Raw genomic sequence first — 16267 nt, 5'->3', positions numbered from 1 at the left:
ATTGGAAATGATATAGAATTTCTGGATAGCATAAAGGGATACTTGAATAGAGTTTTTCAATGAAAGACCTCGGTGAAGCTGCATATATATTAGGCATTAAGATCTATAGAGATAGATCAAGACACTTAATAGGACTTTCACAAAGCACATACCTTGACAAAGTTTTGAAGAAGTTCAAAATGGATCAAGCAAAGAAAGGGTTCTTGCCTGTACTACAAGGTGTGAGATTGAGTAAGACTCAATGCCCGACCACTGCAGAAGATAGAGAGAAAATGAAAGATGTTCCCTATGCTTTAGCCATAGGCTCTATCATGTATGCAATGCTGTGTACCAGACCTGATGTGTGCCTTGCTATAAGTTTAGCAGGGAGGTACCAAAGTAATCCAGGAGTGGATCATTGGACAGCGGTCAAGAACATCCTGAAATACCTGAAAAGGACTAAGGATATGTTTCTCGTTTATGGAGGTGACAAAGAGCTCATCGTAATTGGTTACGTTGATGCAAGCTTTGACACTGATCCGGACGATTCTAAATCGCAAACCGGATACGTATTTACATTGAACGGTGGAGCTGTCAGTTGGTGCGGTTCTAAGCAAAGTGTCGTGGCGGGATCTACGTGTGAAGCGGAGTACATAGCTGCTTCGGAAGCAGCAAATGAAGGAGTCTGGATGAAGGAGTTCATATCCGATCTAGGTGTCATACCTAGTGCATCGGGACCAATGAAAATCTTTTGTGACAATACTGGTGCAATTGCCTTAGCAAAGGAATCCAGATTTCAGAAGAGAACCAAGCACATCAAAAGACGCTTCAATTCCATCTCGGAGTTAGTCCAGGTGGGAGACATAGAAATTTGCAAGATACATACGGATCTGAATGTTGCAGACCCGTTGACTAAGCCTCTTCCACGAGCAAAACATGATCAGCACCAAGACTCCATGGGTGTAAGAATCATTACTGTGTAATCTAGATTATTGACTCTAGTGCAAGTGGGAGACTGAAGGAAATATGCCCTAGAGGCAATAATAAAGTATTATTTATTTCCTTATATCATGATAAATGTTTATTATTCATGCTAGAATTGTATTAACCGGAAACATAATACATGTGTGAATACATAGACAAACAGTGTGTCACTAGTATGCCTCTACTTGACTAGCTCGTTAATCAAAGATGGTTATGTTTCCTAGCCATAGACATGAGTTGTCATTTGATTAATGGGATCACCTCATTAGGAGAATGACGTGATTGACTTGACCCATTCCGTTAGCTTAGCACCCGATCGTTTAGTATGTTGCTATTGCTTTCTTCATGACTTATACATGTTCCTATGACTATGAGATTATGCAACTCCCGTTTACCAGAGGAACACTTTGTGTGCTACCAAACGTCACAACGTAAATGGGTGATTATAAAGGTGCTCTACAGGTGTCTCCAAAGGTACTTGTTGGGTTGGCGTATTTCGAGATTAGGATTTGTCACTCCGATTGTCGGAGAGGTATCTCAGGGCCCACTCGGTAATGCACATCACTATAAGCCTTGCAAGCATTGTGACTAATGAGTTAGTTGCGGGATGATGTATTACGGAACGAGTAAAGAGACTTGCCGATAACGAGATTGAACTAGGTATCGAGATACCGACGATCGAATCTCGGGCAAGTAACATACCGATGACAAAGGGAACAACGTATGTTGTTATGCGGTTTGACCGATAAAGATCTTCGTAGAATATGTAGGAACCAATATGAGCATCCAGGTTCCGCTATTGGTTATTGACCGGAGAGGTGTCTCGGTCATGTCTACATAGTTCTCGAACCCGTAGGGTCCGCATGCTTAACGTTACGATGACAGTTACATTATGAGTTTATATGTTTTGATGTACAGAAGGTTGTTCGGATTCCCGGATGTGATCACGGACATGACGAGGAGTCTCGAAATGGTCGAGACATAAAGATTGATATATTGGACGACTATATTCGGACACCGGAAGTGTTCCGGAGAAGTTTCGGATAAAACCGGAGTGCCGGAGGGGTTACCGGAACCCCCCGGGGAAGTATTGGGCCTTAGTGGGCCTTGAGGGGAGAGAGAGGGCAGCAGCCAGGAGGTGGTGCGCCCCCTCCCATGAGGATTCCTAATAGGACTAGGAGAGGGGGGCGCAGCCCCTCTTTCCCTCTCCCTCTCCCTCTCTTTCCTTCCCCCCCTCTCTTCCTAGTTGGACTAGGAAAGGGGAGTCCTACTCCTACTAGGAGGAGGACTCCCCCCCTCTCCTTGGCGCGCCCAAGGCAGTCGGCCTCCCCCTTGCTCCTTTATATACGGGGGCAGGGGGCACCTCTACACACAAGTTGATATACGATATTTTAGCCGTGTGCGGTGCCCCCCTCCACCATATTACACCTCGATAATATCGTTGCGGAGCTTAGGCGAAGCCCTGCGTCGGTAGAACATCATCATCGTCACCACGCCTTCGTGCTGACGAAACTCTCCCTCAACACTCGGCTGGATCGGAGTTCGAGGGACGTCATCGAGCTGAACGTGTGCTGAACTCGGAGGTGCCGTGCGTTCGGTACTTGATCGGTCGGATCGTGAAGACGTACGACTACATCAACCGCGTTGTGATAACGCTTCCGCTGTCGGTCTACGAGGGTACGTGGACAACACTCTCCCCTCTCGTTGTTATGCATCACCATGATCTTGCGTGTGCGTAGGAATTTTTTTGAAATTACTACGTTCCCCAACAACCGCTCCACTATAGCACGCACACATTCAGGGGTGACCTCTTGCGCCTCTCTCGTACCCAAAGTGACTTGATACAGCTGCACTATATGTGAGACAGCGCCCTGGCGACACAAGCTACTGAGCTGCATACTGTTGATTACCTCACAAGAAGTTGTCGACGGCTGCCCGTGTAAGTGTATTGTTCCTCGAGCATCTGGAATGGTGATGTGCTTGCCTTTCCAATCCAGTGTCATGGGGCTATGCTCCTCAAGCCAATCCATACCGAGAATCACATCATAAATTCCCAGAGAGAGAACCTTCATGTCTGTGGTGAAATAGTGCCCTTGCGACGATCATTTGCACCTGGGAATTAACGCCAAGCACTACAACTCCCCGCCACCCGCGACCTTGATATGACCAGCGCGAGCCAATGGGGTAACACCAACCAATTTGGTGGCGAGCTGCATGTCGGCGAAAGACTAGAGTTGTCGGAGTCCACCAGCATGAGAATCTCGTAACCTTGGAGCCACGCATGGAGCTAAAATGCCTTGGGAAATTTGTTGCCCGTGAGAGCGTGCTTAGAGATGGCCATCACAGTCTCTGTTTGAATAGACTGGTTGTCGTTAAACATGGCATCGGTGCCGAAGAGCTCCAGTAGTTCCTCCACCACATGGAGTTGCACAGTGGTGGGACACGTGTGATCGTGGCCCCAACATTCGCCACGCTTGAAGCAGAGTCCATGAGCACGGTACTCGTTGAGAGCCTTGACCTTGGAGCTGTCAGCGCGAGCACCATTGAGCCCGCGCTGATCTGCTGTTGTTGGTGCAAACGCCAGAATGACAGACCATGGTGGGGGCGGTGGTTGTGGGAACGCTCCACCTGAGCACCCCCAGCATCCTGGGCGCGTGGCGACGACAGCTGGTGTGACCGCGGAGCAGCACAGCCCGCTACGTCCTCCTGGAGCCGCGCCAGCGAACATGTCGTGTCGAGATCCGGTGGTCTCTATACAAGCACCACCGCGCGGATGTCGGCTCGAAGTCCCTCCACAAAATGAGCGAGGTAGTAGTAAGGATGAATCGCATCAGAATAATAAGCTAAGTGATTAATAATGAGCTGGAATTGTTCTGTGTAATCCGCCACTGATGTAGTTTGTTTGATAGTGTAAAATTGACGAATTGGTAACTGATGGCGATCTCTACCAAATTGAGTACACAACAAGGTAGAGAACGACTCCCAATCAAATCCAATGAGTTTTTTCTGAATTGATCGCAGCCAAATAGCTGCTGAACTCGAGAAGTTCAGAGAGGCCATCGGCACCCAGAAGGAAGTATGTATTTCAAACATGGAGAAATACTACTCACACAAGGTTTTCCAGAGTTTAGGATTCTCCCCAGTGAATTTGGGAAAGGAAATGGAGGGATGGGTCGGTCCCAATCCCGCGAGCAGCTGATTGACATGTGAAAGCGGGGAGGAAATGGGAATCGCCGAGGGGGATGAAGGTAACTGACCTATACCCTGGAGAGGCACCGGCGTCGCCACCGACCCCTGCTCCCAGTGGAGGAATGCGCCGCCGTGGTCCTCAGACCCGTGGGGCAGCTCCTGCAAGCTGGTGCCGGTGCCGAGGAGGCTGCCGGCCGCTGCGAGGAGTGGATCAGGGGCCGTGGGCCCGATCACTGCCGCACTAGGCGCCGTCATCGTAGATGCGCGCCCATGTTGCAGATCGGCCACCGTCGTGCCTAGATCCGCCACGCGACGCTACATGTCTGGCCGCCACACGAGCAGGTCGTCGAGCCTGACGGTGCTGGCGCGCACCACCGCGGTGTTGTTGCGCAACTCGGGGTGGAATTCGTCTATGGATGATGTGATCTTCTCCATGTACTCCTTCATGGTAGAATCCATGGCCTCAATTTGAACTCGAGCGTGGCGAAGACGGTGTGTTTCGATGAACTACGCTAGAGCGAGGGCATGGAAGAGGTGGTTGGTCTCTGATACCAGGTGTGAGGGGATGAATAATGTCTCTCGATCTAGAATGGCGTAGCCATGGATTTGATTACAACTGGATTACAAGCTGGTTATAGGCTAGGGTTCATACAAATTGGGGAACAGAGTAGGTGGAAGAGAGAGCCGGTGCCGTGCCGTGCCGTTCTGATCCTCTGGATACCGAGCCCTTGGTCGTAGGAGGGATAAGTAGGGTGCCACTAGGCTGACCCGCTACACCCACTCCCGCCCAGCCACTCTGGGGTTGGCCTTGCAAGCCCGCACCGGTCTTGTGCGCGCTGGCGAGCTGCTGTTGGCTGGGGCCCGCATGCCACGCGTGTCAGGTGCGTCGACACTGTGGTTATAAACACCAAAAGAAGGGCCTCCGTAGACTTCCACACATCACACTTTATCCCCCCTTCGATAGACCATGTGTTGTAGTGTTGTCCTATTTTATTTTTCATTGACACATTGTTTGACATGCAATATGTAATTATGTATTGATATAGTGTTCCTATTTAAATGCCGACAACACACTTATGATCGTTGCTATGTTTACCTTATTAGTGCTTGAAACCTGGAAATTACAGGCAAAAACTGGCTGATTAATAGTCGACCTATAAAATCATTGCCGATTTCGATTAATCTCTAATCCTCAGTCGATCAAAACATTAACGATAAGCAATATCCTTAACATTGGTCCTACTACACTAGCGCCGTCGCCATCGTCATTCTTTTTTGTTTTTTTCGGCCTCCTCCTCCACGTCCTACTACTTTGACGCTGCCATGGCGCGTACTGTGCAATTTTTTCTCCATCATCCTCTAACGATAAGCATCAGCTCAGAGTGTCCGGCGTACTCGTTGAGGTTGAGATGCAATGCAGCTAGTGTGCCAGAAAGAAATCGGGACGAGATGGAAGATATAAAGTTTCAGAGATCTCGCCGTATCATTCGTGTAGTACACGAGATATATCTGCACGTACCTCTCTTCCTTTTGAGAATTCCCATGATCCTGCACAAATGTACACACACTGGTCCATGCACATCCATCCATCGATGCAGCGACATCTCCAGCGTACGTTGCATTACGTCTTTTCTGTTACCAGATTGCCCAAAAGCTGCAGAGAGAGACTGAAGAACCCCCTCCGATCAAATAACGCACTGCTCGATCTTGCGCCGCAGCATCTTGTACCGGAAAGAAAGAAATCATAGGATGTGCTTCAGAGATCTCGCTGTACCATCGTCTGCTGCACCTGTACCGCCCATTTTCGAAATCATAATGCCGATGAGCGCCATGACCATATGGCTATGGCCTATGGCTGGACGCAAAATGACCCAATCACACCTGAAACTTTACCACCTTTTCCATTGGTAACCGTGAAGAGGGGATGACAGTCAACAGCGCAACCAACCGCATCAGATCAGGTGCCGCCGCAACTAACTCGGCTCTCTCACCACCCCGGACACGAGGAGGGAGGGAGGGAGTCTCATCTCACTTGCGTTTGCGTTGGAGCCCTTCCTTGGCGGTTGCTTTCCCCGCGAGATTCCTCTCCTCAGCCCCGTCCCGTCCTTATAAGCTACCACCACCCGAGGCGCAAGATACCCACAAGGCACCGCACCGCCACCGGCACCAGCACCAACACCAGAGGGAGGGAGGGAGGGAGGGTGAGTGAGAGTGAGTGACACTGCACTGCACTGCACGGCGCTGCCCTCTCCTCTCGTTGGGTGGGTGGGCGACCGGGAGGCACGCAGCCAGCCAGATTGATCTTTTTCCTCGATCGACCCTCCTAGCGGCCAGCGAGCAATGCCGCGCCGCCCGAGGGCTTCCCGCGGCGGCAGCGGCGGCGAGGAGGTGAAGATGGAGGACTTCGTTGAGTCGATGCTGAACCTGGGCGGCGGCGGCGAGGGCGAGGAGAGCGAGGAGGGGGAGCAGCTGCCGGCGGCGGACGCCACGCAGTACAAGTCCAAGAACCTGGACGCCGAGCGCCGGAGGAGGGGCAGGCTCAACACCAACATCCTCAAGCTCAGGGCCGTCGTGCCCAACATCACAAAGGTGCTTCCTTCCTTCATCCTCTCTTCCAGCAGCGATTAACTGCACTGATCACACACCCACCCCACCCAACAATTGGGCGGGACAGAGCAAGTTGCCTGTTGCCTCTGCTTCTCCGGACATATCTGATAATAATAATAGTCTTGAAAAACAACTGCTTCTTCCTGGGAGAAAAATGAAAACTCGGTTGACATTCCTGACACTCATCGACCTTGTTGTTGTGTTGTTTTCAGATGAGCAAGGAGTCCACCCTGGCGGACGCCATCGGTCACATCAAGAAGCTCCAGAACCAGGTCCTCGAGCTGCAGAGCCAGCTCGCCGACTCGCCCGGCGAGGCCTGGGAGAAGCAAGGCAGCGCCTCCTGCTCCGAATCCTTCGCCCCCAACGACAACATCCATTATCAGGTACGTACGTAATAACCCCTGCTATGAGGCATGAATACCTATATATACCAGAGTAAAAAGACATAACCAAACGAGAACCAGAAATTCAGATCAACCAATGCCACAATCTGCAGAACACGATCGCTCAACCTCACCACACTGGCCAAATACTTCTCACCAATTGATGGCCGCCTTTTTGGTTGCAATATAACCACTTCTAAACACAGCCAAAGCAAGGCGAGAAATTCACACTTTTATTTGCTCTAGTATAAAGTAGTCATGCATTTTTCCCCCTAATAAAAACCCGAGTATTTCTAGGAGGCCAAGTTTTACAAAAGAGAACAGATTTTTGTACAAGGTACAAAGCTATAACGTATTGTTGCTTCATCGCTTCCAAAGTTAGTTGTGATATCGAGCCGATTTCTCGCACGCTAACCGAGCTGTTCATGTTCACAGGGTCAGGTGGAGCTGATACCTCTAGGGAGTTGTAAGTACAACCTCAAGATCTTCTGGACCAAAAGGGCAGGCCTCTTCACCAAGGTGCTGGAGGCACTCTGCAACTACAATGTGCAAGTGCTTAGCCTCAACACCATCACCTACTATGGCTATGCAGAGAGTTTCTTCTGCATCGAGGTAAATCCCCCTCACAATTTTGGGCTGCAGCAGAATTTGGTAGATTATACTGCTTAACTTCTGATAAGGCAGCCGGCTTCTTCTGCATGTCTCCATTTGCAGGTTAAGGGTGAGCAGGATGTTGTGATGGTGGAGCTAAGGGACCTCCTGTCCAGTATTGTGGAGGTTCCAAGCATTTGACCATTCGAGGCCCTTGCAAACAATAATAACTCACAGAATTCATACGAAAGAAACCATATATGATTCTGTGGAAATGCATCCTCTTTTTTAGAAAGAAAGAACTCTAGCGTGGCGTGGTCTGTGTAGGGACTAGGGAGAGCATACAGAGATACAATGTTGAACTGACAAAACTGACGGGAAGAAGTCTGAATTTTGTGTTGAACTTGGGAATCATTTCATAATTCACCTTTGTATTTTCTACTAATGGTGTGGGTGGTAATAAATCATGCATACAGCAGTCCAGCTCAAACTTTAACGGATGGGATTGCCTCAAGCCATTTAGTTACCAGTGACAGTGTGCCTCCCGAAATTGCAATGCGTGCAAGGACTAGATGCAAAACATCTTTCAACCGGATGTATTTGGTGTTTACTAGCTGAATGTTTCTTTCAAGAGACACCAAGGGTGTCTGATATTTATTAAGGAAAATCATAGTCAATAAAATGGAAAAACAACTGGATGCTGACCAGACAGTAAATAAAATTACATTGCAAAACATACTAGCTTTTTTCTCCCTTCGATTATAAGCTGTCGGCTGAAGATTGAAAATTGCACTGAACCAACAAAAAAAAAGAAAGGGATACCTGCAAATGTCTTCGCCATACCAGGCTTTAAAGACCGCAATAACCACTTGCCGCTTGAGACGAGATTTAGAAATCGCTGAAAAATCATCGGTTGGAGCATTGCCCTGTAAAACATAGGGTTTGGGAAACTGGCTCGACACCCTAAAACGGGGTGTGGCTATCTCATTATATAGACATACCAAGAGGTGACGTACCAAGAGGCCGGGGTGATCCCCCTTTTCGAAAAAAAAAGAGGTACAATACAAGGCCTATACAAGACTACGTATATACAGTCTAACACCCTCCCTCAATCTTAACTATAGCCTGAAGTACAAAGTAAGTTAAGATTGCGCCTACAGCCTACACACTGTGGTTGTGGAAGAGGCTTCGTGAAGATGTCAGCAAGTTGATCCTTTGAGGAGAATAACTTGATACAAAGTAGTCTCTGTGCAACACGTTCCCGAACAAAGTGATAGTCAACCTCAATGTGTTTCGTCCTAGCATGAAACACCGGATTAGATGAAAGGTATGTAACACCGATGTTGTCACACCACAGAACTGGAGGATGACCTGGAGAGATTCTCAACTCCCGCAATAAGGACTGTACCCATATGATCTCAGCGGTGGCATCAGCAACTGCTTTATACTCAGCTTCAGTACTGCTACGAGACACGGTGGCTTGCTTGCGAGCATTCCAGACGATCAAGTTAGGACCAAAGAACACTGCATATCCCCCCGTGGATCGCCGATCATCAGGACTTCCAGCCCAATCCGCATCAGAGAAAGCCGAAAGTTCACAAGACGATGCAGACTGAAGGAGCAGACCATACGAGGCAGTGGAAGAGACATGCCGCAGAATGCGCTTAACTGCCGAGAAATGAGTGGTACGAGGTGCATGAAGGTACTGGCACACACGGTTGACTGCATAAGAGACATCAGGCCTGGTGATAGTGAGATATTGCAGACCGCCAACAAGACTGCGATACTCAGTGGCGTCATCAGTAGAAAGAAGATCTCCATCAAGAGCAGACAACCGATCAGTCGCATACATGGGAGTGATAGCATGTTTGCATTTGAGCATCCCAGCACGACGCAACAAATCCAAAGAATACTTCTTCTGAGTCAGAGTCAACCTAGCAGAAGACCGTGACACCTCCAAACCAAGGAAGTAATGCAGGGCACCCAAATCCTTGACAGCAAACTCCTCACTCAATGCAGACACAAGGCGATCAGCAGCAGCATCAGAGGAACTGACAAGGATGATATCATCAACATAAACCAATAGATACATCGTCACCTCAGGACGCTGAAGGAGGAACAGTGATGTGTCAGCAGTGGAGGGAATAAACCCAAGAGTCCGGAGAACAGAACCAAGGCGCGCATGCCACGCACGAGGCGCCTGTTTAAGTCCATACAACGCCTTGACCAGACGACAGAGATGATGCGGACGTGTAGGATCAACAAAGCCTGGTGGTTGACGCATATAAACCTCTTCCTCAAGAACTCCATGGAGGAAGGCGTTCTGCACGTCAAGCTGACGAAGAGACCAACCACGAGTAACAGCAAGAGGCAGCAGTATACGAATAGTAGTAGGCTTGATAACTGGACTAAACATGTCTTCATAATCAAGACCATACCTCTGCTTGAAACCCTTGGCAACCAGCCGTGCCTTGTAGCGCTCAATAGAACCATCTGCATGTCGTTTTACCTTAAACACCCATTTGGAGTCAATGATGTTGCTGCCAGAGACCGGAGGAACAAATTGCCAAGTGCCATTTTTCAGCAAAGCCTGAAATTCCTGTTCCATCGCAGCACGCCAGTGAGGAATACCCAATGCGGCCTGAAAATGACGCGGCTCAGCCATCGGATCCGTAGCAGCATGAGCCACACATGCGGCAAGCCACGCCACAGTGCCGTCTGTGCGTTCCTTGGGCCGAAAAACACTAGACCGGCTGCGTGTGTGTGGACGATGAGCGACCACAGCAGGCGGCGCCGGCAACACGGGGCTTGCCACAGGAGACGAAGGCGAGACCGATCCTGAGCTGGAGGAGCCAGGTTCATCAGGCTCAGCACCGGACGACGGGGCCGAGACGGGGTTGCCGAGCCCAGCCGACGACAAGGCCGGCTCGCGAGGAGCCGAGGGGGCCGAGGCGGGGCTGGCCGGTGCAGCTGACGTGGCCGCTGGGCCAGTGGCTGCTAGGCCAGACAAGGGCGACGCTGGCGGCGTTGACTCGTTAGCAGGCCTAGGTGACGCGGCCAGGCAAGCCGGGCGAGCCGGGCGCAGCTGCGGGCGCTGCCGACACCCGCGGGGCGGCTGTGGATGCATCGGGCTGGCGGGCACGACCCGCCATGCATGGGCCATGCACCGGACCGACGTGACCATCGTGAGTGTTGTCCATAGCCTCATCATCCAGGAGTTCAAGACGGGCACCACATCCAATACCTGCAACATGGTTAGGAAGCAACATAGGAGCACTTGCAACATCCACAAATTGATCAGGCGAAGGTGTAGCTGAGTGCACAGGTGGTAAACTAATGGTAGAGTGGTTCGAAAGAGCACGAAACGGGAACACATTCTCATCAAACATGACGTCACGGGAAATGTAGACACGATTGGTGGGAACATGAAGACACTTGTACCCTTTGTGGAGAGAACTGTACCCAAGAAAGACACACTTCTTAGACCGAAACTCTAACTTACGCTTGTTGTACGGCCGCAAGTGCGGCCAACATGCACACCCAAATACTTTGAGAAACGTGTAGTCTGGGATATCATTGAGCAAGAGTTCAAGAGGGGTTTTCATTTTCAGTAGTCGCGAGGGAAGCCTATTTATCAAGAAACAGGCGGTGGAGAAAGCATCACTCCAGAACCGAAGCGGGACGGAGGCATGAGCTAGTAAAGTAAGTCCAGTCTCTACAAGATGACGATGCTTACGTTCAGCGGTGCCGTTTTGCTGATGTGTATGAGGACAAGATACGCGATGCGAGATCCCAAGCTTGTTAAAAAACGAGTTGAGGTTGTGATATTCAACCCCCCCCCCCAGTCGGATTGAACATGAATAATTTTGTGCTTAAGGAGACGCTCAACGTGTGCTTGGAACTGAACAAAAACATCAAACACATCAGATTTACGCTTGATAAGATATAGCCAAGTAAACCGACTGTAAGCATCAATGAAACTGACATAATAGTTGTGACCACTAACAGACGTTTGGGCATGACCCCATACATCAGAAAACACAAGCTCAAGAGGATGTTTCACAACACGACTAGACTCTGAAAAAGGTAGTTGGTGACTCTTGCCCTGCTGACAGGCATTACAGATAGTTTCAGCACTTTTATTTGACACAACTGGTAGTTCATGGCGATGCAGCACATGACTAACTATAGGAGCAGCAGGATGACCAAGGCGCGCATTCCAGTGCGTAGGCGACACATGAACACCACTGAACACCTGAGGAGAAGACGGCGTAGGAGATGCAGGCGGTGCGTCAAGTGCATACAAGCCATGGCGAAGACGACCACTAAGCAGAATGGCCTTCGTGTCCCGATCCTTGATAAAGAAACGAAAAGGGTGAAACTCAGCAAGGACATTATTATCACGAGTAAGTTGAGGAATAGACAACAAACTACGTGTAGCAGAGGGAACTCGAAGGACACTAGAAAGATGCAGTTTGCGAAAATTGTGTGCAAGAAGTGATGCCTGACCAACATGGGAGATGCGCATACCTGCTCCGTTGGCGGTGTGCACCTGATCATGTCCACGATATGGTTCCTGAGTGGAGAGCTTGCCCGTCTCACTAGTGAGATGATTCGTCGCTCCTGTATCCATATACCACGCCGGATCAAGAGAGTAGGACTGGGGGCGTCCGTGCTCGTGCCCCGTCACAGCAACTGCTGCCTGCTTATCATTGTTGGAAATATGCCCTAGAGGCAATAATAAATGGTTATTATTATATTTCTTTGTTCATGGTATTGTCTATTGTTCATGCTATAATTGTGTTATCCGGAAATCGTAATACATGTGTGAATACATAGACCACAACGTGTCCCTAGTAAGCCTCTAGTTGACTAGCTCGTTGATCAACAGATAGTCATGGTTTCCTGACTATGGACATTGGATGTCATTGATAACGGGATCACATCATTAGGAGAATGATGTGATGGACAAGACCCAATCCTAAGCATAGCTCAAAGATCGTGTAGTTCGTTTGCTAGAGCTTTTCCAATGTCAAGTATCTTCTCCTTAGACCATGAGATCGTGCAACTCCCGGATACCGTAGGAGTACTTTGGGTGTGCCAAACGTCACAACGTAACTGGGTGACTATAAAGGTACACTGCGGGTATCTCCGAAAGTGTCTGTTGGGTTGGCACGGATCGAGACTGGGATTTGTCACTCCGTATGACGGAGAGGTATCTCTGGGCCCACTCGGTAATGCATCATCATAATGAGCTCAATGTGACTAAGGCGTTAGTCACGGGATCATGCATTGCGGTACGAGTAAAGAGACTTGCCGGTAACGAGATTGAACAAGGTATTGGGATACCGACGATCGAATCTCGGGCAAGTAACATACCGATTGACAAAGGGAATTGTATACGGGATTGATTGAATCCTCGACATCGTAGTTCATCCGATGAGATCATCGTGGAACATGTGGGAGCCAACATGGGTATCCAGATCCCGCTGTTGGTTATTGACCGAGAGGCGTCTCGGTCATGTCTGCATGTCTCCCGAACCCGTAGGGTCTACACACTTAAGGTTCGGTGACGCTAGGGTTGTAGAGATATGAGTATGCGAAAAACCGAAAGTTGTTCGGAGTCCCGGATGAGATCCCGGACGTCACGAGGAGGTCCGGAATGGTCCGGAGGTGAAGAATTATATATAGGAAGTCCAGTTTCGGCCACCGGGAAAGTTTCGAGGGTTATCGGTATTGTACCGGGACCACCGGAAGGGTCCCGGGGGTCCACCGGGTGGGGCCACCTATCCCGGAGGGCCCCATGGGCTGAAGTAGGAAGGGAACCAGCCCTTAGTGGGCTGGGGCGCCCCCCATGGGCCTCCCCCCTGCGCCTAGGGTTGGAAACCCTAGGGTGGGGGGGCGCCCCACTTGACTTGGGGGGTAAGTTACCCCCCTTGGCCGCCGCCCCCCTATCTAGATGGGTCTTGGCCGGCGCCCCCTCCCAGGGGGGCCTATATAAAGGGGGGGAGGGAGGGCAGTAGTATTACAGCCTTGGGCGCCTCCCTCCTCCCCTGCAACACCTCTCCCTCTCGCAGAAGCTCGGCGAAGCCCTGCCGAGATCCCGCTACATCCACCACCACGCCGTCGTGCTGCTGGATCTCCATCAACCTCTCCTTCCCCCTTGATGGATCAAGAAGGAGGAGACGTCGTTGCACCGTACGTGTGTTGAACGCGGAGGTGCCGTCCGTTCGGCACTCGGTCATCAGTGATTTGGATCACGGCGAGTACGACTCCATCAACCACGTTCATTGGAACGCTTTCGCTCGCGGTCTACAAGGGTATGTAGATGCACTCCTTTCCCCTCGTTGCTAGTATACTCCATAGATGGATCTTGGTGAGCGTAGGAAAATTTTAAAATTCTGCTACGATCCCCAACAATCATTCCCTTTTCCATTGTTACCAAGGCCAAGGAAGTCTTGCTTGTAGCGTCTGTGGCAGGGAGAGGCGAGGTGACAATCTATGCCACAAAGCTGACAAGCCTGAGGAGCACCGCAACTAGAACAGCAAGCAACTGGGCGACTCCCGCCAGTGATGGTCGGCGCGTTGCCCCTCGCGGCCTGCGACGAGGAAGCTGGTGGTTTGCCACCTGATGGGGCTGGCTTCTGAGGTTTGCCGCGTGTGGCGGCGTTGGCGGAGACGAAGCTGGGGGAAACACGGCGCGCCTTGATGCGCTGCTCACGCCCAAGGAGGCGCGCATAGAGCTCATGACGCGGGAGCGTATCCTCTCGACCATGGACGTTCTCAATTAGATTGTCATAATCATCATCGAGCCCGTTAAGCACAAAGGTGGTGAAGTCCTCGTCCTGAAGCGGCTGACCAACAGAGGCCAAGGTGTCGGCGAGGCTCGTCATCTTGTTGAAGTACTCCGTGATGCTGAGATCTCCAAGCTTGGTCTCACCCAGCTCGGTGCGTATAGAGTGTGCACGCGCCTGAGACTGAGAGGCGAAACTAGTGTGGAGGGCCGCCTACGCCTCCCTGGACGTAGCGGCGAAGATGACCATCGACAAAACACTCGGCGTGAGCGAAGACTGGATGGCGGAGAGAATGGCCTGATCCTGCGCCACCCATGTGTGATATGCCGGATGGTGAGGGGGTGGGCACGGGATGGACCTGTCGACATAGCCCTCCAAGTAGCGGCTGCGGAGTAGAGGCAAGACCTGAGCACGCCATGACAGGTAGTTGTCCGGCGCGAGCTTCACCGGCAGCAGGTGCGAGAAATAAAACGGCGGAGGCGCCGCGGTTTGAGCAGTGTACGCCTGCACCAGTGGTGCATAGGGATCCATGGACAGGGCCATCTCTAGACGAGGGACCATCGCGTAGGCGCCAGGCGGGGAGTAGGATCCGGGAGAGGCGCCTGCCAAAGCGCCGTGGCCGGGCGCTGCAGGAGGACCGTAGGTGCCGGGCGCGGCGTAGGGGCCAGCACCCGCAGCAGCCGAAGCACCTTGGCCGGGCACTGCAGGGGCGCCATACGGCGAGGTGGCCGCGCCCCCATAGGACGGCTGCGGCGGCGCCAGGTAGTAGTGGTGCGGTGGCGGCGGATGCAGCACCGCCGTGTAGGGTTGCGGCGGCGGCGCAGCATAGGCCGACCCCGGCCATAAGGACGACGGCGGAGGGGGCGCACCATAGGATGGCGCGGGGGCGCCGTACCATGGCACCCCAGCACCAGGGTGCGAACTCGGCGGAGGAGGGCCGCCATGGGCCGGCAGCGCCGCGGGCTCGGGCGGGGCGATCAGATCGTCCGGAGCCCCCAAGGCCTGCGGGGAAGCGGGCGGCGGCGGCAAGGCACCGTACGTCGCCGCGAGGGGCCGGGAGGCCAGGAAGGGCGACATCGGGGCGAGGGCCGGCACGGCGGCGGCGGTCGAGATCGGCGCGGCGGCGGCGGGAGGTGGTGCAGCGGAAGACATCGTAACCTAAACTGATACCATGTAAAACATAGGGTTTGGGAAACTGTCTCGACACCCTAAAACGGGGTGTGGCTATCTCATTATATAGACGTACCAAGAGGTACAATACAAGGCCTATACAAGACTACGTATATACAGTCTAACATGCCCCATGCCAAACAGGCTTGCAATCTATATCTACTGGTCCAGAGGGTTGGAGAAACCGGACCATGCTGCAAAACAACGCAGAAGAAGATGTTAAAGTCGTCGCACCAATGGTCAGCCAAATGCTTTCCTTGAAAGACACACCAACTAACAAGATTTGAAGAGAGCCAACAGTTCCAGGGCACAAACTCTCATAGGCCTTTTGTCGACGCCAAATCTAACGTCATCGAGGTAGAGGGAGAGATCGAGACCTTATTCCAACACTCTATAGCCGCCACTACCAGCTGGTCGATAGCGCCGGGAAGACAAAATCTATAAGGAGAAAAAAAGGGACCGGATAGACGGGTCCCCACTCCTCTTGCTGTCGGCGAGGCCGCCTGACGAGGAAGAGGATCGATGCGATGTCTAGGGTTTCGAGACTTCAACGAGAGAGACGCTTAGCCG

At 51.5% G+C, this 16267-nt stretch overlaps 1 protein-coding gene across 2 annotated transcripts; it reads left to right on the top strand.

Moving 5' to 3' along the window:
• The first annotated feature begins 6358 nt into the window (after positions 1-6358).
• LOC123052454 (transcription factor UDT1) lies at positions 6359-8197 on the top strand. 2 transcript variants are annotated; one of them, XM_044475642.1, is made up of 4 exons: positions 6359-6741; positions 6972-7142; positions 7578-7754; positions 7857-8197. In XM_044475642.1, exons 1-4 carry the CDS (start codon positions 6493-6495, stop codon positions 7932-7934), a joined length of 675 nt encoding a protein of 224 aa, XP_044331577.1. In that variant the 5' UTR covers positions 6359-6492; the 3' UTR covers positions 7935-8197. The 2 variants fall into 2 exon arrangements, with proteins under 2 accessions (XP_044331577.1, XP_044331576.1); XM_044475641.1 differs by having other exon boundaries at positions 7827-8197.
• The last annotated feature ends 8070 nt before the right edge of the window (positions 8198-16267 follow it).

Source organism: Triticum aestivum, chromosome 2D, assembly GCF_018294505.1.
Source record: "Triticum aestivum cultivar Chinese Spring chromosome 2D, IWGSC CS RefSeq v2.1, whole genome shotgun sequence".
In the NCBI taxonomy this organism is placed as follows: Eukaryota; Viridiplantae; Streptophyta; class Magnoliopsida; order Poales; family Poaceae; genus Triticum; species Triticum aestivum.
This window is presented reverse-complemented; position numbering and strand designations above follow the sequence as displayed.